The sequence below is a fragment of the Halichoeres trimaculatus genome, unplaced genomic scaffold (assembly GCF_033239565.1).
Source record: "Halichoeres trimaculatus isolate MK-OKI-2021-1 unplaced genomic scaffold, fHalTri1.1 fHalTri1_scaffold_20, whole genome shotgun sequence".
NCBI lineage: Eukaryota > Metazoa > Chordata > Actinopteri > Labriformes > Labridae > Halichoeres > Halichoeres trimaculatus.
Genome location: NW_027437198.1, coordinates 18,044,321 through 18,070,292, shown reverse-complemented (window position 1 = coordinate 18,070,292; position 25,972 = coordinate 18,044,321). Strand labels below are relative to the sequence as shown.

General features: G+C 40.5%; 1 protein-coding gene across 1 annotated transcript in view; it reads right to left on the bottom strand.

The window, feature by feature from the left end:
• The window catches only part of LOC141809382 (uncharacterized), a 41,457-nt gene that overhangs the window by 314 nt on the left and 15,171 nt on the right, over window positions 1-25,972 (bottom strand). Inside the window, 71 exon segments of the mRNA XM_074696372.1 lie at window positions 1-98; window positions 290-394; window positions 484-654; window positions 773-898; window positions 1,005-1,208; window positions 1,285-1,593; window positions 1,717-1,841; window positions 1,946-2,111; window positions 2,198-2,381; window positions 2,474-2,670; window positions 2,884-3,002; window positions 3,245-3,371; window positions 3,466-3,855; window positions 3,951-4,041; window positions 4,128-4,273; window positions 4,360-4,536; window positions 4,631-4,873; window positions 5,013-5,268; window positions 5,364-5,500; window positions 5,582-5,705; window positions 5,783-5,900; window positions 5,988-6,075; window positions 6,161-6,237; window positions 6,335-6,656; window positions 6,739-6,909; window positions 6,991-7,140; window positions 7,226-7,344; window positions 7,647-7,785; window positions 7,862-7,965; window positions 8,046-8,144; window positions 8,289-8,352; window positions 8,443-8,535; window positions 8,582-8,735; window positions 8,824-8,851; window positions 8,946-9,102; window positions 9,192-9,335; window positions 9,562-9,782; window positions 9,916-9,920; window positions 17,052-17,065; window positions 17,169-17,300; window positions 17,409-17,504; window positions 17,585-17,689; window positions 17,814-17,984; window positions 18,102-18,227; window positions 18,342-18,545; window positions 18,626-18,934; window positions 19,059-19,183; window positions 19,287-19,452; window positions 19,544-19,727; window positions 19,820-20,016; window positions 20,276-20,394; window positions 20,789-20,915; window positions 21,033-21,422; window positions 21,508-21,598; window positions 21,684-21,829; window positions 21,941-22,117; window positions 22,232-22,474; window positions 22,650-22,905; window positions 23,026-23,162; window positions 23,244-23,367; window positions 23,445-23,562; window positions 23,652-23,739; window positions 23,829-23,902; window positions 24,126-24,432; window positions 24,516-24,686; window positions 24,768-24,917; window positions 25,010-25,128; window positions 25,236-25,374; window positions 25,461-25,564; window positions 25,644-25,742; window positions 25,859-25,922. Coding sequence (XP_074552473.1) covers window positions 1-98; window positions 290-394; window positions 484-654; window positions 773-898; window positions 1,005-1,208; window positions 1,285-1,593; window positions 1,717-1,841; window positions 1,946-2,111; window positions 2,198-2,381; window positions 2,474-2,670; window positions 2,884-3,002; window positions 3,245-3,371; window positions 3,466-3,855; window positions 3,951-4,041; window positions 4,128-4,273; window positions 4,360-4,536; window positions 4,631-4,873; window positions 5,013-5,268; window positions 5,364-5,500; window positions 5,582-5,705; window positions 5,783-5,900; window positions 5,988-6,075; window positions 6,161-6,237; window positions 6,335-6,656; window positions 6,739-6,909; window positions 6,991-7,140; window positions 7,226-7,344; window positions 7,647-7,785; window positions 7,862-7,965; window positions 8,046-8,144; window positions 8,289-8,352; window positions 8,443-8,535; window positions 8,582-8,735; window positions 8,824-8,851; window positions 8,946-9,102; window positions 9,192-9,335; window positions 9,562-9,782; window positions 9,916-9,920; window positions 17,052-17,065; window positions 17,169-17,300; window positions 17,409-17,504; window positions 17,585-17,689; window positions 17,814-17,984; window positions 18,102-18,227; window positions 18,342-18,545; window positions 18,626-18,934; window positions 19,059-19,183; window positions 19,287-19,452; window positions 19,544-19,727; window positions 19,820-20,016; window positions 20,276-20,394; window positions 20,789-20,915; window positions 21,033-21,422; window positions 21,508-21,598; window positions 21,684-21,829; window positions 21,941-22,117; window positions 22,232-22,474; window positions 22,650-22,905; window positions 23,026-23,162; window positions 23,244-23,367; window positions 23,445-23,562; window positions 23,652-23,739; window positions 23,829-23,902; window positions 24,126-24,432; window positions 24,516-24,686; window positions 24,768-24,917; window positions 25,010-25,128; window positions 25,236-25,374; window positions 25,461-25,564; window positions 25,644-25,742; window positions 25,859-25,922 — 10,820 coding nt within the window.

Here is a 25,972-nt window from a genome sequence, read left to right as displayed (position 1 = left end):
ACAGCCTCCTCAGCCTGTCTCTTATAAGCCTTGACTTTGAGCTGCAGCTTGTCCACCAGATCTTGGAGTCTGTTTACATTCTTCTTGTCCTCCTCAGTCTGTAAGTAGAAAGAACAGTCATTTATTAACAGAAACGAGAAGTACCAAAAAGGGAGTTTGAATTGTTTCAAACATATGTTAACACAGTTTAAAATCAGTGCAAGAAGTAAAAATTAGATGGATAACATTATAACATGAATAGTGAGAGAACTATACACTTATAATGATCCACTTAAGTTGTCATATTTACCTGGTAGGTCAGCTCCTTCACTCTCCTCTCATATTTGCGGACTCCTTTAACAGCATCAGCACCACGTCTCTGCTCAGCCTCAACTTCAGACTCCAGCTCACGCACCTGTGATGTGGTGATAATTTTCTTATTAGGCTCCACAATTAACAAGGTTTTTGAAAACTTTAAATAAGCTTGAAAAAACTTTGATGTACCCTGGACTCCAGTTTCTGGAGCTGCTTCTTGCCACCCTTCATGGCGAGGTTCTCAGCCTCATCCAGGCGGTGCTGCAGGTCCTTGACTGTGACCTCCAGGTTCTTCTTCATCCTCTCCAGGTGAGCACTGGTGTCCTGCTCCTTCTTCAGCTCCTCAGCCATCATGGCAGCCTGAAAAGTTGGTGGTTTGGAGTTATGAAGTTGTAGTTTTGATATTTATGGTTGGTGTTTCCAAGTATTTTTGTGTTCTGGCATTTACACAAAAAAGGACACTGAATCATAAACTCACATCAGTGATGGCCTTTTTGGCTTTCTCCTCAGCATTTCTTGCTTCCTGAACAGTGTCGTCCACCTCACCCTGAACTTGGACGAGGTCAGCCTCCAGCTTCTTCTTGGTGTTGAGAAGACTGGTGTTCTAAATGATAAAGAAGATTTTTTTTTTTTTTACAAAAACCTGCAAAATGTGTTTTCAGGTGTAAATTTTATTTATTTGTTTATTTCTATAAGAAGAAACAGCAGACCTGAGAATGAAGAAGTCCGACACGCTCACTGGCATCGACCAACTCCTGCTCAGCTACTTTACGTCCTCTCTCAGTCTGCTCCAGAGCAGCTCTCAGCTCCTCAATCTCAGCCATCATGAGGCCATTTCTGCGCTCCACCATGGCAGCCTGCTCTTTCATGTCTTCCTGTCCTCTAACAGCATCATCAAGGTGCAGTTGGGCATCCTGAAAACAAAAATCACAGTAAGCATAACTCTCCTCTTTACTTCAAGAGTAATTTTACCCTATTTACCAAACTTACCTTGAGCTGTCCCTGGACGTTCCTCAGCTGTTTCTGGGCCTCAGCAGCCTGCCTGTTGGCATGACTCAGCTGAATCTCCATCTCATTCAGGTCTCCCTCCATCTTCTTCTTAACTCTCAGGGCATCATTCCTGCTTCTGACCTCAGAATCCAGAGTGCTCTGCATGGAGTCAATCACTCTCTGGCTGTTCCTCTTGATCTGCTCCATCTCCTCATCTTTCTCCGACAGTTTCCTGTCAACCTCACTTTTGATCTGGTTGAGCTCAAGCTGGACACGAAGAATCTTTGACTCCTCATGCTCCAGTGTACCCTGTGAGAAAAGTCAGCTGGTTATTGTCTGATGTTGAAACAAAGAAGCGCTATATTAGGTAATTTAATTTGCATTGTCAACTAAACATGCAGAGCATAGAAGACTAAACAACAGGTAAAATACCTCAGCTTCTTCAAGGGCAGTTTGAATTTCAGCCTTCTCACTCTCTACTGTCTTCTTGGCTTTTTCCAGTTCGTGGATGCTTTTTCCAGTCTCCCCGATCTGTTCAGTCAGGTCTGAGATCTCCTCTGCAGATGAAATACAAACGATGAGAGCGAAACACAGATAGATTGTTTGGTAACAATGCTTTTTCGTATTAACCTAAAGCATAGATAATAAGCAGTTGACATACGTTGCAGGTTCTTGTTCTCTCGCTTCATGGTCTCCAGGTGATCCAGAGCCTCTTCATAAGAGTTCTTCATCTTGAACAGTTCAGTGCTGAGAGAGCGAGCCTCCTTCTGGGCTCCTTCAAGCTCTGCCTGACTCTCTTCATATTTCTGTTTCCATTCTGCCAGGACCTAAGACATTAAAGAGGTATCAAAAATGTCACAGGCATGAATTTGTTTAAGTGACAGACAAACTTTTTGTTTTCTATCATAAATACCTTATCAAAGTTTCTCTGCTTCTTGTCGAGGTTGGCAGCCAGAGAATTAGCTCTCTCCACATCAATCATGAGGTCCTCCACCTCACCCTGCAGCCTCTGCTTGGTCTTCTCCAGAGAGGCACACTTGGAGTTCACAGCCTCAATGGATTCCTCTGCATCCTGCAGACGCTGGGCAAGCTTTTTCCTGAACGGAAAGATTTTTGAGTACCATGTTAGATGGTAAAATCATACCTAACTATTTAACAACTGTGTTTATTCAATTGAAAGATTACATACTTTGCCTCCTCCAACTCCTCAGTGCGCTGGATAGCATCAGTCTCATATTTGGATCTCCATTGAGCCACCTCACTGTTGGCCTTTGACATTCCTCGTTGCAGCTCAGCCTTTGCCTCCTGCTCCTCCTCAAACTGCTCTCTGAGGAGATCACAGTCATGGCGGGCTGACTGAACAGCATGAGCCAGGGCGTTCTTGGCCTAGAAATACATCACAAAAACCATGATCCCAGCCCATTACTATTATTAGTTGGCAATAAGTAAGTGCTTTACATTCATTTGTCATGCTAGTGAACTTTGACCACTATGATACAATCTAGATCTTAATTTAGCAATCTTTTTTTCCAGTTTTTGCATTGATGATTGTGAAGTATTCATGAAAATTGTATTTTGTGAATGTAAAATCTCTTGTACCTTTACTTCCTCCTCAATATGTCTCTTAAGCTCCTCAATCTGCTGAGTGTAAGCCTGTTTGCCTCTGGTGAGCTGGGAAATGAGTGCTTCCTTCTCCTCAATCTGGCGAGCAAACTCACCTGAAATAATAACAGTTCTCTTTGTTGAGGAACACATCTACAGAGCATGAACTACAACAAAAAAGATTATTTAAATCATGATTATTATTCAAAGCATCAGGTAATAAAAAAGTTTCAGTTTAACATGTAAACCACATAACTTGGCAAAAGGACTTTACCTGTACGAAAAACAGAATCTATTTAAACAACCACCGTTTCAGATTTATGACAGCATTAGCAGGTTCCCACAACTAGTTACTCACCGTTTTCTGTCTGCAGTCTGGCCCTCTGTGCACTGAGGTCATTCAACTGGCGCACATTCTCATCGTTTTTGGACTTGATTTCACTCAGTTGATCTTCAAGTGTTCGGCACATTTTCTCCAGATTGGCCTTTAAAGGATATGTAAATGAAATTATTTTAATGCAGTAAACACTGAGCAAATGTAGATATTATTTGTTGTTAGTTTTTGTGCTTGGTGCATACCTTTGCTTTGGCAACAGCCTCCATGTTGCTGGAGAGGTCATCGATCTCCATCTTGTACTCGCTCTTCTCCTTCTCCAGCTTCTGCTTGACACGCTGGAGGTTGTCAATCTGCTCTCCCAGCTCTGCAACGCTGTCAGCCTGCTTCTTGCGCAGAGCTGCTGAAGTAGCTTCATGCTGCAGGGTGGACTCCTCAAGATCACGACGCAGTTTCTGGAACTCAGCCTCACGCTTCTTGTTCATCTCAATCTGAGCAGCTGTTGCTCCACCAGCCTCCTCCAGCCTCTCACTGATCTCCTCAAGCTCCCTGGAGAGGTCGGCCCTCTGCTTCTCCACCTTGGCCCGAGCAGCCCTCTCAGCCTCGATCTCTTCCTCCAGCTCCTCAATGCGGGCCTAGATTTAACAAAAGAAATACAACTAATTTTTAGCTGGAAATAAAAAAGCTTGGTTCTCATTTTTAGGGTCGATAGTGTAAATCCAGTGTGTACCTGGAGCTCCTTGATCTTCTTCTGAAGCTGAGCACCAAGGGACTGTTCATCCTCGATCTTGCTGAGGAGCTGGCTGGTCTCAAAGTCTTTCCTTGATTTGTAAAACATTAAGAGTTTACAAAGTGTTTTCTGTTTTTAATTTGCATGTAAAAGCGAAAAAAGGAAATTATTTCTCACTTTTTAAGTTTTTCCTCAGATTGCTGTTTGTCATTCTCCAGATCCATTATGGATTCCTGGGCCAGTTTCAGATCTCCCTCAAGCTTTCTCTTTGCTCTCTCAAGGTCCATGCGGAGCTTCTTCTCTTGCTCCAGGGATCCCTCAAGCTGTCACACAAAATTTTATTTCAACTGATAAGAGGTTTAGAAAAGGCATGTTATGGGTCAAAACACAGAAGTAATTATTTTCTCACATCGTCCACTTGCTGTTCCAGCTTTGTCTTGGCCTTGGTCAGAGTGTTGACTTTGTCTTCCTCTGCCTGGAGATCATCCAGGGTTTGCTGGTGGGCCTCTTGGAGGGCTTTCTTCTCCTTTGTTAACTTGGCAATGGCTTCATCTTGAGATGCCATCTCCTCCGTCAGGTTTTTCACCTGGAAATTGTATGGAAAACATAGATATATGATAGTCAACAACTATAAAGAAAATTGGTTGATGGACTGTATGTTTAGACTGTCTACAACAAACCTTGTTTTCTGTGGCATGTTTCTCCTTCTCCACTTTAGCCAAGGTGAGCTCCAAATCATCAATGTCTTTCTTGAGCTCAGAGCATTCATCCTCCAGTTTCCTCTTCTTGGCAGTCAGCTCAGCATTCATTTCCTCTTCATCTTCCAGTCTCTCAGTTGTCTCTTTGAGTTTGGCCTCCAGCTGGATCTTGCTCTTGATGAGCCCCTCACACCTTTCCTCAGCATCTGAGAGGTTCTCACTTTCCTACAGTTCATAGGAAAGAGTTTATACACACAGTTTATATATCTACTTGATTTAATTAAAAAATGAATTGAATATATATCCTATATAGTAATTTCTCTGCCCATAGAACACAATGCTTTTACTTTTTTATTCCACTTACAGATGCTACTTGCAGTTGCAGGTCATTCTTTTCCTGCAACAGAGACACCATCTTCTCCTCTAGTTCCTTCCTCTTGGCCTGGGCAGTAGCCAGGTCTGATTGCATTTTGCCATAATTCTCTTTCATCTGAGCCAACTCCTTCTCTGTCTCAGCACTCTTCAGGAGAGGCTTAATCTTGAAATACAGATGCATCCATGGCCAGTTCTTGACGTTCATGAAAGATCTCACATTGTACTGGATGGTAAAGATTGCATCTCTAATAAGAAAGAAAAAATATTTTGGTGTATTAGTTAAAGAGAGCCTCCACATGTTATTTCTGAAGACATTTAGTTTATTGAATGAGAAGCCTACCTCCTCTTCATCATCTCAACAAACTCCACTCGCATAAGGTATCCTCTGCAGAGAGCCTGAGTCATGGTCACCAGCTCAGCCAGTTTGTCATCTCTCATCTCCTCCAGGGTACCCAGCAGACCGGCTTTGAAGAACACCTGTGTAGTTATGTTAAATAGAAGTAAGCAAGCACATATACAACACAAGTTGTTTTTAATTTTATGTTCATGAAAACAAACCTTTGTGTGTCCAAACTTGTACTGAGTGTGGTCCACATCAATGGAGCCCAGCAGCTTCTCTGAAGCTTTTTTGTTGTCAATGAACTGTCCCTCAGGGATGACACTGGCATTCAATACTTTGTATCTATAAGAAAAGTACACACCCTTATTAACACTGGCATTTCTATTATGTCACATCTCCACTGTCTGTGGAAAAGTTACCTCTGCTTGAAGTCACCATAGAGGATTCTGCTGGGGAAGCCCTTTCTGCAGATTCTGATACCTTCCAGCACACCATTACACCTCAGCTGGTGGATGACCAAGTGGTTCTCCATAAGACCTGAATGTTGTAGATTTACATTTGTTAAAATTTTCTGAAAACTAGCGTATTACATACATTTTCACAACTTGTGGATGCACCTCTTACCTGGGGTCTTGGTTTCATTTGGAATCAGGCAGCGCACAAAGTGAGGGTGAGTGCTCCTCAAGTTGGTCATCAGCTTGCCCAAGTTCTCCTAGTAGGCAAGATTTTATTTAAAAAAAACAGATAGCAAAAAGATATATAATTTTAATCTTGTTTTTTCCACATTTTGAACATACCCTAAAGAGAGCAGACACAGTCTGGAAGGAGCCACCCTTCTTCTTACCACCCTTCTTGCCGCCACCACCTGAAGCATCTGTTTTGAAGAACATAGTGAGAACAACTTACTCACTTTCCTATGGACACCACAAACTATATTTAAATGAAGAACTGAATTGCCACACAGGAGTCACAGTATTTTTTTTTACCCTCAGCTGAAGCATGAGTTGCATAAAGCATGGACAGCAGTTTGTTTGCAGACTTTTGGTAGAGCTGAACGACAGAGTCATTCAGGGGGTCCTTGTTCTTGTCCAGCCAGCCAGTGATATTGTAGTCCACAGTACCAGCATAGTGAACAAGGGAGAAGTGAGCCTCAGCCTTGCCCTTTGCTGGTTTTGGTTTTTCAAAGGCCTTGGTCTTTCCAAGATGCTGATCGTGCAGCTTGTTCTTAAAAGAAGTGTCTGTAGCCTTGGGGAACATGCACTCCTCTTCAAGGATGGAAAAAATGCCCATTGGCTAAAAGACAAAAGAAACAAGTATTGAGGATGTGCTGAGGAAACAAACAAGATTACAATTTTTCATCACAGAATTGTCGTACCTTCTCAATAAGCTCAATGCAGGCAGCTAAGTCCATACCAAAGTCAATGAACTCCCAATCAATGCCTTCTTTCTTGTACTCCTCCTGCTCCAGGACGAACATGTGGTGGTTGAAAAACTGTTGCAGCTTCTCATTGGTGAAGTTGATGCAGAGTTGCTCCAAGCTGTTGAACTATAGTTCAAAAAGATGTTTAATTTGATGTTAATTTAGGATCGTACTTTTAAGTTGTACAAATTATTTTGAAGAACTCACATCAAAGATCTCAAAACCAGCAATGTCCAAGACTCCAATGAAGAACTGCCTTGGCTGCTTTGTGTCCAGCATCTCATTGATACGGATGACCATCCACAAGAACATTTTCTCATAGACAGACTTGCACAGTGCGCTGACAGCATTGTTGACCTAAAAAAAAAAGGATGTTTATTTGAGAATATTGTGGTTTCAGATTTTTTTTAAAAGTTATTAAATTATCTTTTTTTCTTTTTACCTGAGGGACGGTCTGACCTTTGGTCACCATCTCATTCCCGACCTTGACTCTTGGGTAGCACAGAGCTTTCAGCATATCAGCTGAGTTCAGGCCCATGAGGTAGGCGATTTTATCAGCCTCTGATCACAAAAAAAAAGTTTTTATGTAAAGACAGAAGTTTATTGAGTCTTAAGAAAACAAATTGACATCCGTCTTCTTCTCATATGCCATTTTGCCTTAAGTTGGAGCCTGTTGCTGTTTTTACCTCACATACAACATGTCAGTTGGAATTAAGCTATCACTACATTTTAGGTAACTACGTGTGTATCATTTTGTTTTAAAAGCAACTTTTCTCTATTAGTTAATTCCAGGAAGTTTTAAGGTGAAACACTTTGTTGTTTGCTTTCTTAAAATGCATTTATGAATGATGATGTACAATTACCCTCAGTGCCATCAGGCTCAGCCTGCTCCTCACGCTGCTTCTGCTTAAATTTCATGTTTCCGTGATGCATCACAGCACCAGTCAGCTTGTAGATGGCAACTTTTTCTTCAGCACTGAAGCCCAAGATGTCAATAGCAGTCTGCAATCCATATAGAGAAAAACATTTAAGAAAGAAAAAGTATGGCATTTGTTTCAGTTAATGTATGAACACTTACATCTGTAGCAATGAACTCCTCAATGTCATTGATGCTCTTGACAGTGATTTCACCCTGGCTGATCATTGGGTAGTCATAGGGGTTGGTGGTGATCAGAAGTGCCTCTGGCAGAAAATAGGGGGACATACAAGTTAATAAAAATTCCAATTTATCCCACATTATGTTCATATAGTGTATTTTTTACCCAGGAGCTCAGGCTTGTGGCCAGTCATCAGCTGGTAGAAGATATGGTAGCTCCTCTCAGCAGACAACTGGAAGGTTACACGAGACTTCTCCAGCAGATCTTTAGCAAGAAACGTAAATCAAGGTAAGATGACAGCTTTCTCATTTTAACATCAAAATGTAGACTCAAGTTTCCCTCAATTTTTTTCCAAATCCAAGTGTGATGAAAACACAGATGACAAAGCAAAACCCAGGAAAAACTTACACGTCTCAATATCAGCTGAGGACAGTTTGCCTGTGGTGCCGAAGTGAATTCTGATGAATTTACCCTAAACATATTAGTTTAAAGTTTTATGAGCAGGATTGTGAACATGTAGTCATATCATATCTCATGCTTGTGTTTGCCATTGAACACTTACAAAGCGAGAGGAGTTGTCATTCCTCACAGTCTTGGCATTACCATAAGCCTCCAGCAGAGGGTTGGCTGCAATGATTTGATCCTCCAGCGAACCCTACGTAGAGACAATATGAGACTGCATTAAGATTACTCAACAAAACTCAACAGTAAAGAAGATTTTTTACAGACACAAAATGTACCTGAATTTTTCCAGATGATTGCTCTTGCTTCTTACCAGCGCCAGCCACTGCAATTGTTGCAAAGTACTGGATGACACGCTTGGTGTTGACAGTCTTTCCAGCACCGGATTCTCCACTTGGGGATAAAGATATGATTTTATTACATTCAGTATTTAGTCATGAAGCTTCAGGGAAACTGTACAGACAAACTGTGATATACTCACGTGATAAGGACAGACTGGTTCTCACGGTCTGAAACACAAGACAACAAACTCAACTTAAACTGTGTGATGACGCCCTTGCTGGTGTCATCAGTTTAAAACAAAACTTAGAAAGTTCATTGTACCAGTGAGCATGAACTGATAGGCATTATCAGAGATGGAGAAGATGTGGGGTGGAGCCTCAATCCTCTTCTTGCCTCTGTATGCACCAACAACCTGAGCGTCGTACACAGGAAGCCACTTGTAGGGATTCACAACGACACAGAACAACCCAGAGTAGGTCTGTTGAGCAAAAGACAGGACATCATCAAATCTGTTATTCATGTTTTAATGAGGCAAGAAAACTTATTATGTAGAAGACTTGTGCTTACGTAGATCATCCATGATGCAAAACGCTCTTTGAGGTTATACAGCACAGCAGGCTCATTGAGGTGGGTCATCATGGCCATGTCCTCAATTTTGTCGAACTTTGGAGGGTTCATAGGATGGATGTCATCTTCTTTCACAGTCAGGGTCTGAATACAACATACATGAAAGAAAATCATACAATTAAGCATCATCAAAATAGCTTTTAATATCATACTTTCCAAAAAATATCTCATACAGTAATTAAAAAAAACTAAATAAAGGGATAAATAAAGTATTCTCTATTCTATTCTATTCTATTCGATTCTATTAAGACAGTTGATCAGTCAGTCTGTTTCATTTTACTCATGAGATTTGAGATATTATCACACTTACCTTTCCTGAAAGTGTCTCAACGGTGGCTTTGCCACCCTCTCGTTTGATGAGTTTCCCCTTGAGGTACATTTCCTCCACATCAGACACAAAGAAAGCTGTTTTTGCATCAAATGGCGCAGTCTGTGCCTCAATCCTCTCCTTCTCAGGCTTCCGGAGGAATATGGCTGCTGGGCCATAGGCCTCCATCTCTGCGTCTGTGCTCATGATGGCACCTTGAGTTACTGTGAAAAGAAGAGGCCATAAGTTGTAATTTTACACTGTTTCTTTGTCATTAAAAATGCAAATATGCTAGTAATAGGTAGCTGAGGTGTGTTTTGAATTTATGGTAATTGCAAAAAGTGAGCATCCATTTACCTTCGCTGGTCCCAACAGAAGATGGTATAAAGTCAGGTCTGTTCTTTTAAGCCTGTTGAAAAATTGTTAAAGGATTAGTCTATAAACCTTCAGAAAATATGTAATGTTTTTTTAAATGTACATTATTTACTGTTCCCTCCGTGTAACCGCAAATAGATAGATATAGGGCAAAGAGTGGAAACCATATGTGATGCTTAGTACTGTTATTTCCATCATAGTTTATTGTGCTTAGCTTCTGGCCAGGGACTGTTTAAGATAAATGAGTATCTTTTCCCATTCAAATTTCTTAACAATATCTACAGCAACACACAGGAAGTTGTAAGAGAGAAGATGCATACAGGCCATACCAAAGAGGTATACAGGTTTTAAATGTTACAGCTGCATGTAAATCAATTACTTGAACAATACTAATAAATCAATGTTGATACACTCACCTGAGTTGGAAGCCTACCAGTTATTGAAAGACTTCCAAGCAGCCTCTTTTATAGTGGAAGGACTGTCTCCTCAGTAGGTGTGCCCTGCTGAGTTTGGTCATGCATTCTTGTCATGTTGTTGCTAAGACTGTGACATTGACATTTACAATGATTGATATGGCCTTGTACACACATTTGTTTCAGTACGTATTTTTTCCTGTACCTAACCTGAATGGTCAAAAGTGTTTTGTGAGGTAGAGCACTTTATATTATCTGTTGAACCAATCAGTGATTTACACTTGAGTAAATTTGCTTAATATATGTCATAATTTTCTAATTCATTATTCACAAGCTATTACATTAAAAGCATATTATAAAAGTGACATATGATAAACCTTAGACTTAGTTTTTTACAAAAAGGAGACTGATGTTGTAGGTTGTATCTGCATAAAATATTAAATTTAGATTCTGCACAAAAAATCAGGTTAAAATAGTATTTGAATTCAATTTTTTAAATAGTAAAACTAAATGTTGCGGAGGTTTTAAGTTATATTTCTCCTGTGTCTGGTCACTCACGCAAATGTTGGGTTGACTAATGCAGGTACATGTATTACTATTTCTTACATATGTTTTCCATTTGTAGAAGCAGGGTACGTGGGGTCAGAGCTTGTTCATTCAGTCTCAAAGTACTCAAAATACAATATCAGCTTGAGATTTAAAGATCATTATTTTTTTCTGATCTTTTATATTTTAGTTATTACTTTTAGATTTTTTTTTCAGTTATAGAGCACACTCTGACTGGTTACATTATCAAATATCATTTATTCAAATGTTTGTGACATGTTAAGCAAAGATCTTCAGTGTTTCTACACTTGAACGAATAAACTTCTCATTAAGAAACAGTTCTGTCAGCTACTTGTTTCGATAATTAATTGTAATCCCCTCAATGATCTTCACTGTTAGTTATATTAATCCCCCTGCAGTGTATTATGGCAGACACAGGCTGTTTTGGAGAAGCATGTAAATGTCACTGGTATACAGTTGCAGAACAACCACACATCTCAGATGTCTGAAATAAAATTGAGGCTGAGCGCCATTCCATAAAAGCTGAGGAGGGATTACATATCGCCTTGGAATGGAGCAGATGAACAGTTGCCATCTAGGCAGGGATAAGACCCAAAATAAGTCCAGTGCCAATAAACAAGATGGTGGGGATTCCAGCCCTGTAACAGGACCACAAATGAAAAGTGTATTTAGGATTAAGGTTGGTTGAAGAAAATGTATAATGGCATGGAAGAGGCATTTACACTTTACTTTTCCAGTTGTTTTTTAGAATTTCTATTCTGTATTTATAGCTGAGTTGTAAGATTTCTTAACCTTGTGTCTTAAAAAAGGAAATGACCTTGTGGAAGGTCATCCATGTGACCTCAATTGGTTGGTGGGCCATTGTGCAAGCATGCGCTGTGCACGAGTCATTCAAGCAAGTTCGGAGGTCATCAGTAATTTTCAGCCAACCTGAATAGCATGTGTCAAGCATGCTGTCAAAGGTCTTGAGTCGTTTTTTTAGTCAGCTTGTTTGACAGAAGCTTTAGTGTCGTAAAATACTCCAGATGCTTTTTGTTGTACAATAAAAGCTGAAGGTTTGTTGGCTTTAGTCATAGTTAACAACTATCCCCATTTTACATACTGTTTTTGATGATGAATTGTCTTTTTATTCCATCTATCTTGAAGTGGATTCATCCTTTTATGAAGCTCACGGATGAATGTCTAGAAGCTATGTTCTCTTAGAGCATGTTGTGCATGTAGGGCCTGATTTTTAGCTGTCTTATCTCTGTTGACAAAATGCATTAGTGGATAAAGGTTTATTTAATCTTTCTTTTTTTCTTATTTTGCTTTGTGACACTGCATTTTGTTAAGAAAAATGTCAACTCTTGCTATCTTTATATATAGTTTCATAAAGAGCTTAACTTTATTATTCAGTTGCTGTTCACTTAATGGTGATACTTAATGTTTCCCTTCGGCTATAGTAATATTTCTTTGTCATATATTTTGGATTTCAAATAATATGAAATTGGCTGAATTGTAAACATTAAAAAATTATGATAAAACCTGTACACCATAAAAAGAAAGTACCATAAAAAAAAGAAAGCTCTACACAACTTCCCTTCTCTGTCTGCCCTTGAGTCTGGTGAATGCTTATAGCTCAGCCTCTGCACAAGACCTTGAACTGATCATACCAAATAGGTCAAGCAAGGAGGAGCCTGACTAGGTTTAAAAGAAAGGTTAGACTTCTCCAGACTGGAAAGTAACACAGAGACAAAAGAGGTAATGGTAGTCCAAGTGTTTGTTATATTTTTCTTTCTGATGTGCCAGGTGTTATACAGTTTTTAGTTTTCAGAATAAAGAGCAAAGACAGAAGTGTGTAGACAGAAGCATAAGCTTTGTTAAAATGCTACTTTCAAATGAAGTATCAGAAGAATTGAGGAGAATTAGAGAATGTGAGCCTTACTTAAACACACCTGAGTGCTTCAGCTCAATATGTTCACACAACCATTATAAAATGAATAGAGGTGAAAAAGGCTCTAAATTCATGTAATACATTATCAATTATAAACTTCTATTACCTTTCAATAAAAGACAAAATAGTGGGATGTTTTTTACACTCTATGTTGGTGCCTTCATCTTATACAAGTGTTAAAGGCAGCTCTGACCAGATTTACTAGACGTCCATACATTATAAGGGAACACAGAATACAAAACATAAATTGTTGTTCCTCTTCTCACTTACCATCTTTGATATTTAAGTGAAAACACATTTAGATGTGTTGAATGGCCACTTGAGACCTCTTTGTCTTTCTTGACAAAGGAAATTGACTGCATGACAAAGCTTTTGTCAGCTCCTAAAAATACCTCAGTTCACAAATGGACAAGAGGCTGCAGTGAAGTGGGTCCACATAAATAGCATCTGTCACTAAGTCCAACAACACCTGTGCTTCCTTTGCAGACTTTGAGGCCAAGGCAAGAGCCCTCTGTGTTCATTTATCCTCCCTGCTAGTGAGATCAAGTACCTAATTGGAAGGGGTGTTAAGTTGTATACCTAATTGTGATTGTGATTCCATATTGTTTTACTGTATTTTATTGTAATGGGGGAACTACAGTTAAATATATAACTACAAACATTTTAAAAATCCTTAACATATTAAGGGAAGGAAGTCAAGAAAGAATTATAGAGTTGCAGCTACGCTTGCTGATAACGTGTTGGACAAAAAAAAAGCAAGTTTTAGTAACTTGTTCTGTCTGTATATTTGTTGGCTTTTCATTGGAATTTGTCTTTGGAAAAAATTGTAAAGAGGAATTGTCTTTCAGATTTATCAATCTGAATGACAATGATTTATTAATAGCCATTGCCATACCTTACTTCTACTATGAGTCTTGTTCCATTAAAAAATACCTATCACTCTGTCAGTGGGCTCTGTTGGCAATAACAAGGAACAGGAAAACATTAAGAGTGCTATCAGGATTCCTATTCATTGACAGAGGAACCTCTTGGAACAGTCAGAGCACTGAGCACTCAAGCCAAGAAGCCACAAGAGAGAAGGGCTACAGCATTTAAATTCCTTCAATAGTTTAGGGCTTGTAGTAAGCGATTGTCATACCATAACAGAGAGTGTCTAACTATTACAAGTATCATTGGCTTGATGTTAAAAGGGACTATAATCTAAGTCAACACCTTGTCAAGTCATCGGTAAATCTGAAGTTTGTGGCAGTTAGCCTGGCCACCACAGGCCACATTAGTGATAATTCAACTGGTATAGAGAAACCATTTTTGGAGCACTTGTATACTTCTAAAACAGACAACGTTTTTTTTTATTTTTTATTTTTTTTATCAGAGACCATAGGATTCAAGTGAAAATATCCTAAAAATAGTGTTTTAGTCAGAATTTTTAGGACAACAGATATTCCTTTTAATGACGGTAAAAGACAGTTGAGATAGAACATTTGATCTGAACATTCAAGCTTGTTCTTTGAGGAACATTATGGATTCTTGTTTTCTCAAACACAAATACTTTCTAAATCAAACTAAAAAACTGAAAAGTTAATTTGTACTTAATGAAGAAGATATATCAGAAAAAAAGATGACGGTTTAATAAGATATCTTCGTAGGTTTAACAACAGTTAACACACCAGTCACATCCACAATGAAAAATAAGTAAGAAATTGAGTAGGAAACAGCTGAAGTGCACAGCATCATTTATAGTTTAGTTGCTCCAAGAAATGTGAGGTGGTATGATCTGAAGCTGACACAGTTTATAGTAGACGCCGGTGTCCTATTAATTTTGATATCACAGCCAGTAATGAGTTTTAAATTTGGAGAAGCACTGAAATGTCACTGGTGTATAGTTACAGGATAGACAAATCTCAGATATCCAAAATAAAATTCGGCCTGATGTTCTTTCCATTAAGCCTAAGCAAGTATTGAATATCTCCTGGGACAGGCCAGTCAGAATCAAGGCCAGACTAGATAATTTAATACCAGAATAATGTTCCAGAATCTTCCTCACAAATGCCACCAGTGTTTTGCTGTGATGAATGAAGAGGGTGCAGTTTTTTTATTTATTTTAGTGGTTTGAAAAACTAAATGACTAACCTATGAGTGGTTTAGTTAAGGGAATATATGGAATTATGTCTTGAAGAAACTTGTATTTCCAAGTTATGCAGTGGTGAATTAGCTTTTTATTTCCTTTCTCATCAGCAGATCACAAGGTATTATCATGGTCAAAAATAAATCCAGCAGAGGGACAGGGGAGAAGGGGGGAGGCAGTGATTCATATTTGGTTAATGGATATATTAATAGGACACAGTAAGATATGTTGTTAACACCATAACGCACGTTTGAAGGGTTTTACATTCATAAAGATCTTTTAGTGTTCTTTAGTTAAGTAGATACAAAGAAAGGCCTTTGCCAGTGGGGTGTCAAGTACTGTGTTTTTCCCCCATTAGCCTTGAAGAGAAGTTGTTATTTTATGTGGTTTCTGACTTGTGTTATGATTGTTATTAAAGTTCCCATATTATGCTCCTTTTCTGCAGTTTAATATCATATTAAACTGAATGGTCAAAAGTGTCAAAAAATCAATGATCCATATTATATGGATCATTGATGTCTTCATGAAATGGTAGTAACATGTTTTGGTCCAAAAAGCCAATAAATCAAGCACAGCAGCATTGTTTCCAGGCTCTCATAGCCCCTCTGTTCAGAACGGTCTGATTTAGTGGGCCTGACCTTCATATGTAAATGAGCCTCCGCTGATACTCTTCCGCGTCACTGAGAGCAGCGCCATGAGCTCCATGTGCACAATGTTTAGAAAACAGCGAAGCTCGTTTACCGTAACATTACAGGCTAAAACAACAGGCTAACCGCAGCTAAAATTAGCATCCTGAAGCTAACACAGAGACAGGGGGGACACTGAGGAAAAGCTCTCACATCTGCACCACAGCACACAGCATTTAAAACACTCCAGGATTCAAGGTTTGATGGCGGATGGTTGGTAATGCGCCTGGATTCAGGACCAGTCTATCCGCTAGCCCTCTGTTGTACTATCCAAAGCTGGAAAAGCAGTTGGCAGTGAAGTGACCAGCACACACATGTACAGTTTTACTGAGTGTAGCTGGCACATCTCCTTCAAAAATGAACGCCCCGACGTTCGACCAAGATTATCTTCTATTGTGAGCGGTTGACAGATGAATCTCTAGCCCCACAATCGTTTCACAGACTCGTCAGAGCCGCCCTGATAATTTTCAAACGTGTTTGATAGTTACCTGGATGATTGCAACATTGATTCTCGCTGAGGATGACAACAGCCAAGAGAGAGAGACAGAGCCCCCTTACAAGAGACTGGACAACAGACAACAAACGCAGGCTCAAAGTGCAACTGAAAGGCTCTGGGTCAGCTGACTGTGCGCTCCTCTGGCCCACTCGAGCCAGTTCAATAATGCCTTTAAAAATAACACATAACCACACCATTTTCATGCAGCAGCAAAGTGTTTTTTTTATCAGTGATCGGTGTGAGATCATGCCATTATTGGCTGATACAGCAACAGTTTCACCTCTGTACCTCTGCATGCGCATAATGGATGAAAGGCACCGCTGTAGACAGCTCTGCTTCTCTCTCCTCCTGTCCCACCAGTGCTCTAAAAACCTCAGATCAAACAACTGGGCACATGTGGTGCATCACTCTCTCTGGTCAAATAATCTTGGTGAAATCCTGTAGTGTGTGCTGGTCAGTATTTTCAAATCTTGTTGTTAGAGTGTGCTTAAGACTTGAGAGAAGATGATCTCTGAAGATTCTCCTTATGTGTGAGATACAACCCGACTTCAAGCTTTGGTGTTAATTTCTGTTTTGTGAAGATAGCAACTGGCAGTTTTATTATGACATGAGTATAAAATGTACTGCAGGTGGGAAATATACCTAAGCTGTGAGATCCAACTGGCCGGTCTAATTTCAAACAACCTCAAACAAGTGAGAATTATTGAGCTATCCATCTGTTGTGTCAAGCACACCACAAACAAACAACCAAAAAAAACGAACAAAGTGAATAAAAACGGGTTAATTATTTCATTTGTCAAGATAAAGTTTATTGACAAGATCTGAAGACAGTTTAACAGCTTTTCATATCATATGAACTCTGTCAAGATGCTCTATCTTCAGGGATTTTTTCCTTTACTCAGCAGAGTCGGACTGAAGAAAAAGCAAAAAAAGAAGGAATTATTTAGGTCAGTACTGACATTATACCTAATAGCCGGGTTAAATTTCCATTAAATTTTATTTGTTAACAGATTACCTTTCCGGTGTCACGGCTCTTGGCTCTCAGCTTGTTGACCTGGGACTCAGCGATGTCAGCACGCTCCTGAGCCTCCTCCATCTCATGCTGAACCTTCCTCAGCCTGGACATGTGAGTGTTGGCCTGTTCCTCCTGAAAGGTGTTAATAGTACAAAACATTTTTATATTGAATCACCTGTGAACATCTTCATTCCATATAGATTTTTCTTCCTTCCCACGTGCAAAAACTATTTGACTTACAGCCTCCTCAGCCTGTCTCTTGTAAGACTTGACTTTGAGCTGCAGCTTGTCCACCAGATCTTGAAGTCTATTTACATTCTTCTTGTCCTCCTCAGTCTGCATGTATGAAAGACTGTTTTTAGCAATGAATAGAAACACAAAGTATTTATAGTATTTTTTTTCTATTATTAAATTACCTGGTAGGTCAGCTCCTTCACTCTCCTCTCATATTTGCGGACTCCTTTAACAGCATCGGCGCCACGTCTCTGCTCCGCCTCAACTTCAGCCTCCAGCTCACGCACCTGTAACATAGAGATGAAAGTTCATTTTTTCACAGCATTGGCACTCTATACCATGGATGCCCAGAGCTCAACTTCCTTGATGTGCTTTGAATTTTGTTAAACAAGCACCAAATACATTTCATACCCTGGACTCCAGTTTCTGGAGCTGCTTCTTGCCACCCTTCATGGCGAGGTTCTCAGCCTCATCCAGGCGGTGCTGCAGGTCCTTGACTGTGACCTCCAGGTTCTTCTTCATCCTCTCCAGGTGAGCACTGGTGTCCTGCTCCTTCTTCAGCTCCTCAGCCATCATGGCAGCCTGAAAAGTTGGTGATTTAGAATTATGAAGTTGTAGTTTTGATGTTTATGGTTAGTGTTTCCAAGTATTTTTGTGTTCTGGCGTTTGCACAAAAGGGAGACTGAATCACAAACTCACATCAGTGATGGCCTTTTTGGCTTTGTCCTCAGCATTTCTTGCTTCCTGAACAGTGTCGTCCACCTCACCCTGAACTTGGACAAGGTCAGCCTCCAGCTTCTTCTTGGTGTTGATAAGACTGGTGTTCTGCAGATTAAATAAAATAGGACAACAATTCAGTGTTCAGTTCTTTGTATGAAATAAGTGTTTATGTCAAGAAAGGGTTTCTTTTGTAAAATATTAAATGAACAAATAGCAGACCTGAGAATGAAGAAGTCCGACACGCTCACTGGCATCGACCAACTCCTGCTCAGCTACTTTACGTCCTCTCTCAGTCTGCTCCAGAGCAACTCTCAGCTCATCAATCTCAGCTATCATGAGGCCATTTCTGCGCTCCACCATGGCAACCTGTTCTTTCATGTCTTCCTGTCCTCTAACAGCATCATCAAGGTGCAGTTGGGCATCCTAACATAAAGAGAGAGGAACAGTCAATAATTTGTGCCGGCTGTCCTCGTTCTATGACCTAATAACCATACCAAACTTACCTTGAGCTGTCCCTGGATATTTCTCAGCTGTTTCTGTGACTCAGCAGCCTGCCTGTTGGCATGACTCAGCTGAATCTCCATCTCATTCAGGTCTCCCTCCATCTTCTTCTTAACTCTCAGGGCATCATTCCTGCTCCTGACCTCAGAGTCCAGGGTGCTCTGCATGGAGTCGATCACTCTCTGGCTGTTTCTCTTGATCTGCTCCATCTCCTCATCTTTCTCTGCCAGTTTCCTGTCAACCTCACCTTTGATCTGGTTGAGCTCAAGCTGGACACGGAGGATCTTGGCCTCCTCATGCTCCAGTGTACCCTACAAAATATATTCACATAAATTCAACAGTAATCCTGAGCAGAATCTAAAATTAAAATAACAAAGTTGTATGTGATGTTGTGTTATATCATGGATGGTTTTAGATTTTGCCACAAAAATTTACCTCAGCTTCCTCCAGAGCTGACTGAATTTCAGCCTTCTCTGTTTCAGTTGTCTTCTTGGCCTTCTCCAGCTCATGGATGCTCTTTCCAGTCTCGCCAATCTGTTCAGTCAGGTCTGAGATCTCCTCTAAACATTAATAAAACCAGAACAGGGTTTGAAGTGAACAACAGATGCATTATTGCAAGAATGTATTGATTGACTTGTTAGATCAAAATGACTTGCAACGTACGCTGCAGGTTCTTGTTCTCTCTCTTCATGGTCTCCAGCTGATCCAGAGCCTCTTCATAAGAGTTCTTCATCTTGAACAGTTCAGTGCTGAGTGAGCGAGCCTCCTTCTGGGCTCCTTCAAGCTCTGCCTGGCCCTCCTCGTACTTCTGCTTCCATTCTGCCAGGACCTTGAATGATATTGACCAGTCACAATTAATTTCACAAAGAAATATTGTTTTTTGTTTCTCTGTCAGTAATTTTTTCTGGATATTCTGTTACCTTATCGAAGTTCCTCTGCTTCTTGTCAAGGTTGGCAGCCAGAGAATTAGCTCTCTCCACATCAATCATGAGGTCCTCCACCTCACCCTGCAGCCTCTGCTTGGTCTTCTCCAGAGAGGCACACTTGGAGTTCACAGCCTCAATGGATTCCTCTGCATCCTGCAGACGCTGGGCAAGCTTTTTCCTGAACGGAAAGATTTTTGAGTACCACATTAGATGGTGAAATAATAATTAAGCATTGTAAAACTGTGTTTATTCAATTAAAGGATTACACACTTTGCCTCCTCCAACTCCTCAGTGCGCTGAATAGCATCAGTCTCATATTTGGATCTCCATTGAGCCACCTCACTGTTGGCCTTTGACATTCCTCGTTGCAGTTCAGCCTTTGCCTCCTGCTCCTCCTCATACTGCTCTCTGAGGAGATCACAGTCATGACGGGCTGACTGAACAGCATGAGCCAGGGCATTCTTGGCCTAGAAATACATCACAAAAACCATGATCCCAGTCCATTATCAATTGGCAATAAGTAAGTGTCATAAATTCATTTGTCATACTCGTGAATTTTGACCTCTAAGGTACAATCTAGAGTGGAGTATTTAACTTGCTGTTACATTTAAAAGACTCAAACGTAATTAAATTAAGATGAATCTTCAAAAACTCGACCAGGAGGCTGTCTTTTGATTGAAATAATGTAAATTGTTATGTGTCTTCAATTCCTAAGACTTCTCATACCTTCACTTCTTCCTCAACGTGCCTCTTGAGCTCCTCAATCTGCTGAGTGTAGGCCTGCTTGCCTCTAGTCAGCTGAGACACGAGAGCTTCCTTCTCCTCAATCTGCCTGGAATACTCGCCTGGATAACAAAATATTATAGTTTGTATGAACAATGTTCAGTCAGTCAGCCAACTTCAGTCTTCATCTTTATAGCGCATATTCACAATGAATAGCATCTTAAGATGTTCTTCAAAAGGAGTTGGTTTAGAATGTACTCTTTGTTATATTTTTGACAAACTACCATAGTGCAGTAGGATACAATCTAGTCCCATGTTAAATCAGCCTTATCTCATCTTAATCCATCAGGAACAGAGCACTGGGTTGCCTCTTACAAAGAAAAATATCTAACTGATATTAATTATAAAGAGATAATGAAATGGATGTTAAACTTGTCTTTGGATCCTTTTCCTTAAATCAAAGAAAGGGTTTTTTACATTATTGACAACTATCTGACATAAGGTCTGAGCACTCACCGTTCTCTGTCTGCAGTCTTGCCCTCTGTGCACTAAGGTCATTCAGCTGGCGGACATTCTCATCGTTTTTGGCCTTGAGCTCACTCAACTGATCCTCAAGAGTTCTGCACATTTTTTCCAAGTTGCCCTACATGAAACAAAAATATTTATCATTTCAGATGTCTTTACATTTAGTGTTACTACTGCATACTAAAAAATAACACTTCAGTTTTCTGAGTTCTGTGAAAGACATAATAACCCTCACCTTAGATTTAGCAACAGCCTCCATGTTGCTGGAGAGGTCATCAATCTCCATCTTGTACTCGCTCTTCTCCTTCTCCAGCTTCTGCTTGACACGCTGGAGGTTGTCAATCTGCTCTCCCAGCTCTGCAACACTGTCAGCCTGCTTCTTGCGCAGAGCTGCTGCAGTAGCTTCATGCTGCAGGGTGGACTCCTCAAGATCACGACGCAGTTTCTGGAACTCAGCCTCACGCTTCTTGTTCATCTCAATCTGAGCAGCTGTTGCTCCACCAGCCTCCTCCAGCCTCTCACTGATCTCCTCAAGCTCCCTGGAGAGGTCGGCCCTCTGCTTCTCCACCTTGGCCCGAGCAGCCCTCTCAGCCTCGATCTCTTCCTCCAGCTCCTCAATGCGGGCCTAGATTTAACAATGGCAATATGAGGACTGGGAAATAATGTTTGTCCAAACTCTTCTGGGTGAATTATGTTCATCAAAAGTGTACCTGGAGCTCCTTGATCTTCTTCTGAAGCTGAGCACCAAGGGACTGTTCATCCTCAATCTTGCTGAGGAGCTGGCTGGTCTCAAACTCCTTCCTGTAGAAGAGAGCAAAGCAACTTAGAACTATAACTTGCATTTTGCGTGGGTCAGGCTTTTGGAATTCAAAACGACAAAAATTACTTCTTGATCTTCTCCTCAGATTGCTGTTTGTCATTCTCCAGATCCATTATGGATTCCTGGGCCAGTTTCAGATCTCCCTCAAGCTTTCTCTTTGCTCTCTCAAGGTCCATGCGGAGCTTCTTCTCTTGCTCCAGGGATCCCTCAAGCTGTCACACAAAATTGTATTTCAACTTACACAAGGTTTAGAAAAGGCACATCAATGCCAAGACTCATTTGTGTCATGATGGGTCAAAACACAGAAGTATTTATTTTCTTACATCGTCCACTTGCTGTTCCAGCTTTGTCTTAGCCTTGGTCAGAGTGTTGACTTTGTCTTCCTCTGCCTGGAGATCATCCAGGGTTTGCTGGTGGCTCTCTTGGAGGGCCTTCTTCTCCTTTGTTAACTTGGCAATGGACTCATCTTGAGATGCCATCTCCTCCGTCAGGTTTTTCACCTGGAAAAAGACATGTATTCTTTAACTCTTTACAGTTATTTGTTAACATTTTAAAGACCACTGGATGGTATCATTTTATCTTCTGTGCCAGAGTATACTTTAAGAGATGTGGACCTTGTTTTCTGTGGCATGTTTCTCCTTCTCCACTTTAGCCAAGGTGAGCTCCAAATCATCAATGTCTTTCTTGAGCTCAGAGCATTCATCCTCCAGTTTCCTCTTCTTGGCTGTCAGCTCAGCATTGATTTCCTCTTCATCCTCCAGTCTCTCAGTTGTCTCTTTGAGTTTGGCCTCCATCTGGATCTTGCTCTTGATGAGCCCCTCACACCTTTCCTCAGCATCTGAGAGGTTCTCAACTTCCTGTGGTTCATTATGAGAGATGTGTATTTTCATTTTGGTTAATAATTTTCAGTGATCATAGATTTCATTAAATTCAAATAAATTATATAACAATAGCAGTAATTCACACATGTACTTCAATAGCAACTCCTTGAATATAACACAATTAAAAAAAATACAGGCTTTTTATACTTACAGCAGCCACTTGCAGTTGCAGGTCATTCTTTTCCTGCAGCAGGGTAACCATCTTCTCTTCAAGTTCCTTCTTCTTGGCCAAGGCAGTAGCCAGGTCTGATTGCATCTTGTCATAGTTCTCCTTCATCTGGCTCAGCTCCTTCTCAGTCTCAGCACTCTTCAGAAGAGGCTTGATCTTGAAGTAAAGTTTCAGCCATGGCCAATTTTTCACATTCATGAAGGATCGCACGTTGTACTGGATAGTGTAGATAGATTCTCTGGGATTTAAATAGATGAAATGTCATTTCCAAACCATGACTGCAGATGACATTGAAACAAATACATATTTAAGCTTCACCAAATGATTTGGCAGTAAGAGTGAGCCAACAAAAACATACCTCCTCTCCATCATCTTAACAAACTCTTTCCTCATGACATATCCTCTGCAGAGGGCCTGAGTCATGGTCACCAGCTCAGCCAGTTTCTCGTCTCTCATCTCCTCCAGGGTACCCAGCAGACCAGCTTTGAAGAACACCTGTGTAGTTTTATTAAATAAAAGTAAGAAAGCACATGTACAACACAAGTTGTTTTTAATTTTATGTCCATGAAAACAAACCTTTGTGTGTCCAAACTTGTACTGAGTGTGGTCCACATCAATGGAGCCCAGCAGCTTCTCTGAAGCTTTTTTGTTGTCAATGAACTGTCCCTCAGGGATGACACTGGCATTCAATACTTTGTATCTATAAGAAAAGTACACACCCTTATTAACACTGGCATTTCTATTTTGTCACATCTCCACTTTCTGTGGAAAAGTTACCTCTGCTTGAAGTCACCATAGAGGATTCTGCTGGGGAAGCCCTTTCTGCAGATTCTGATACCTTCCAGCACACCATTACACCTCAGCTGATGGATGACCAAGAAGTTCTCCATAAGACCTGAATGTTGTAAATTCACATTTGTTAGAGTTTTCTGAAAAACTGCCGTACTACATGCATGTTTCAAAACTTGTGGATGCACTTCTTACCTGGGGTCTTGGTTTCATTGGGAATCAGGCAGCGCACAAAGTGAGGGTGAGTGCTCCTCAAGTTGGTCATCAGCTTGCCCAAGTTCTCCTGTGTTTCATCGAAACAAGAAAATAAGTCATTGGTGATTGGAGTTGAGGTTCCTAACTGTTATACAAAGATATGAAAAAAATACATACTCTAAAGAGAGCAGACACAGTCTGGAAGGAGCCACCCTTCTTCTTACCACCCTTCTTGCCGCCACCTGCAGCCTCTGTTAAAAAATGTAGATGAAATAACTGGGAGTTAGTTGCAAAAGACATTCAAGGTTTCTTCTCTACAGTAAAAGGGATCGTTGAATAAATTAGTCAGTTTGAAAGAGACAACCCGAACTTGTCATCACTTTCCTAATACACAAAATATGTAAAACTACTTTGATCTAAAAACTAAATTGTAGAAATTAACAGATTATCAGTTTTCACTGTTTAAATTATTACCCTCAGCTCCAGCATGGGCTGCATAAAGCATGGACAGCAGTTTGTTTGCAGACTTCTGGTAGAGCTGAACAACTGAGTCATTCAGGGGGTCCTTGTTCTTGTCCAGCCAGCCAGTGATATTGTAGTCCACAGTACCAGCATAGTGAACCAGGGAGAAGTGAGCCTCGGCCTTGCCCTTTCCAGGCTTTGGTTTCTCAAAGGCCTTGGTCTTGCCAAGATGCTGATCGTGCAGCTTGTTCTTGAAAGTTGTGTCAGAGGCCTTGGGGAACATGCACTCCTCTTCAAGGATGGAGAAAATGCCCATTGGCTGTGAAGAGTTTATATTTCATATTAGAGATAGAACATCAGCACATAAATCAGTGAATCAGGATTGCCAGAGTAGTCACAGACCTTCTCAATAAGCTCAATGCAGGCAGCCAAGTCCATACCAAAGTCAATGAACTCCCAATCAATGCCTTCTTTCTTGTACTCCTCTTGCTCCAGGACGAACATGTGGTGGTTGAAAAACTGTTGCAGCTTCTCATTGGTGAAGTTGATGCAGAGTTGCTCCAAGCTGTTGAACTATAGTTCAAAAGGATGTTAAATTTGATGTTAATTTAGGATTGAACTTTAAAGTTGTTCAAATTATTTTGAAGAACTCACATCAAAGATCTCAAAACCAGCAATGTCCAAGACTCCAATGAAGAACTGCCTTGGCTGCTTTGTGTCCAGCATCTCATTGATACGGACGACCATCCACAAGAACATTTTCTCATAGACAGACTTGCAAAGAGCCATGGTAGAATTGTTGACCTAGCAATAAACAAAGGGACATAATAATTCAGAGTAATATTTTAAGATCAACGTACTGCTATTGATATTTTTATCTCATTTCTGTTTATTACCTGAGGGACGGTCTGACCTTTGGTCACCATCTCATTCCCGACCTTGACTCTTGGGTAGCACAGAGCTTTCAGCATATCAGCTGAGTTCAGGCCCAGGAGGTAGGCGATTTTATCAGCCACTGATAGAAAGATAAACAACAAACACAAAATTAAGCATAATCTTGTGTGGCCTATCTCTACATACCAGTGTACTTGCATGTTCTTGATGTATTATTTTAACAGCTACCCTCAGTGCCGTCAGGCTCAGCCTGCTCCTCGCGCTGCTTCTGCTTGAATTTCATGTTGCCATGATGCATCACAGCACCAGTCAGCTTGTAGATGCCAGCTTTCTCTTCAGCAGTGAAACCCAAGATATCAATAGCGGTCTGCAATGTTTAGGATGCAATGTTACTGTTATCAATAACTTTATTTTCTTCTGTTCATTATCAACATAATTTAAAAGATGCCTTACGTCTGTAGCAATGAACTCCTCAACGTCATTGATGCTCTTGACAGTGATTTCACCCTGGCTGATCATTGGGTAGTCATAGGGGTTGGTGGTGATCAGAAGAGCCTCTAAAAGACCAGAACCAAAGCACATGAATTTTCAGGTAACATTCTTTTTAATATATGTAATATCTCCTTTTACACATACCCAAGAGCTCAGGCTTGTGGCCAGTCATCAGCTGGTAGAAGATATGGTAGCTCCTCTCAGCAGACAACTGGAAGGTTACACGAGACTTCTCCAGCAGATCTTTGTCCAGCAAATCAAAGTAAGATGTCAGTGTTCTCATTTTGACATGAGCTTTTTCTTTCAAACCCAAGTGTAATGAAAACAGATGACAAAGCGATAAATGTAGAGTAACTTACACGTCTCAATATCAGCTGAAGCAAGTTTGCCCGTGGTCCCAAAGTGAATTCTGATGAATTTACCCTAAACATATAAGTTTCAAGTTTTTATGAGCGTGATTGAGAACATGTAGT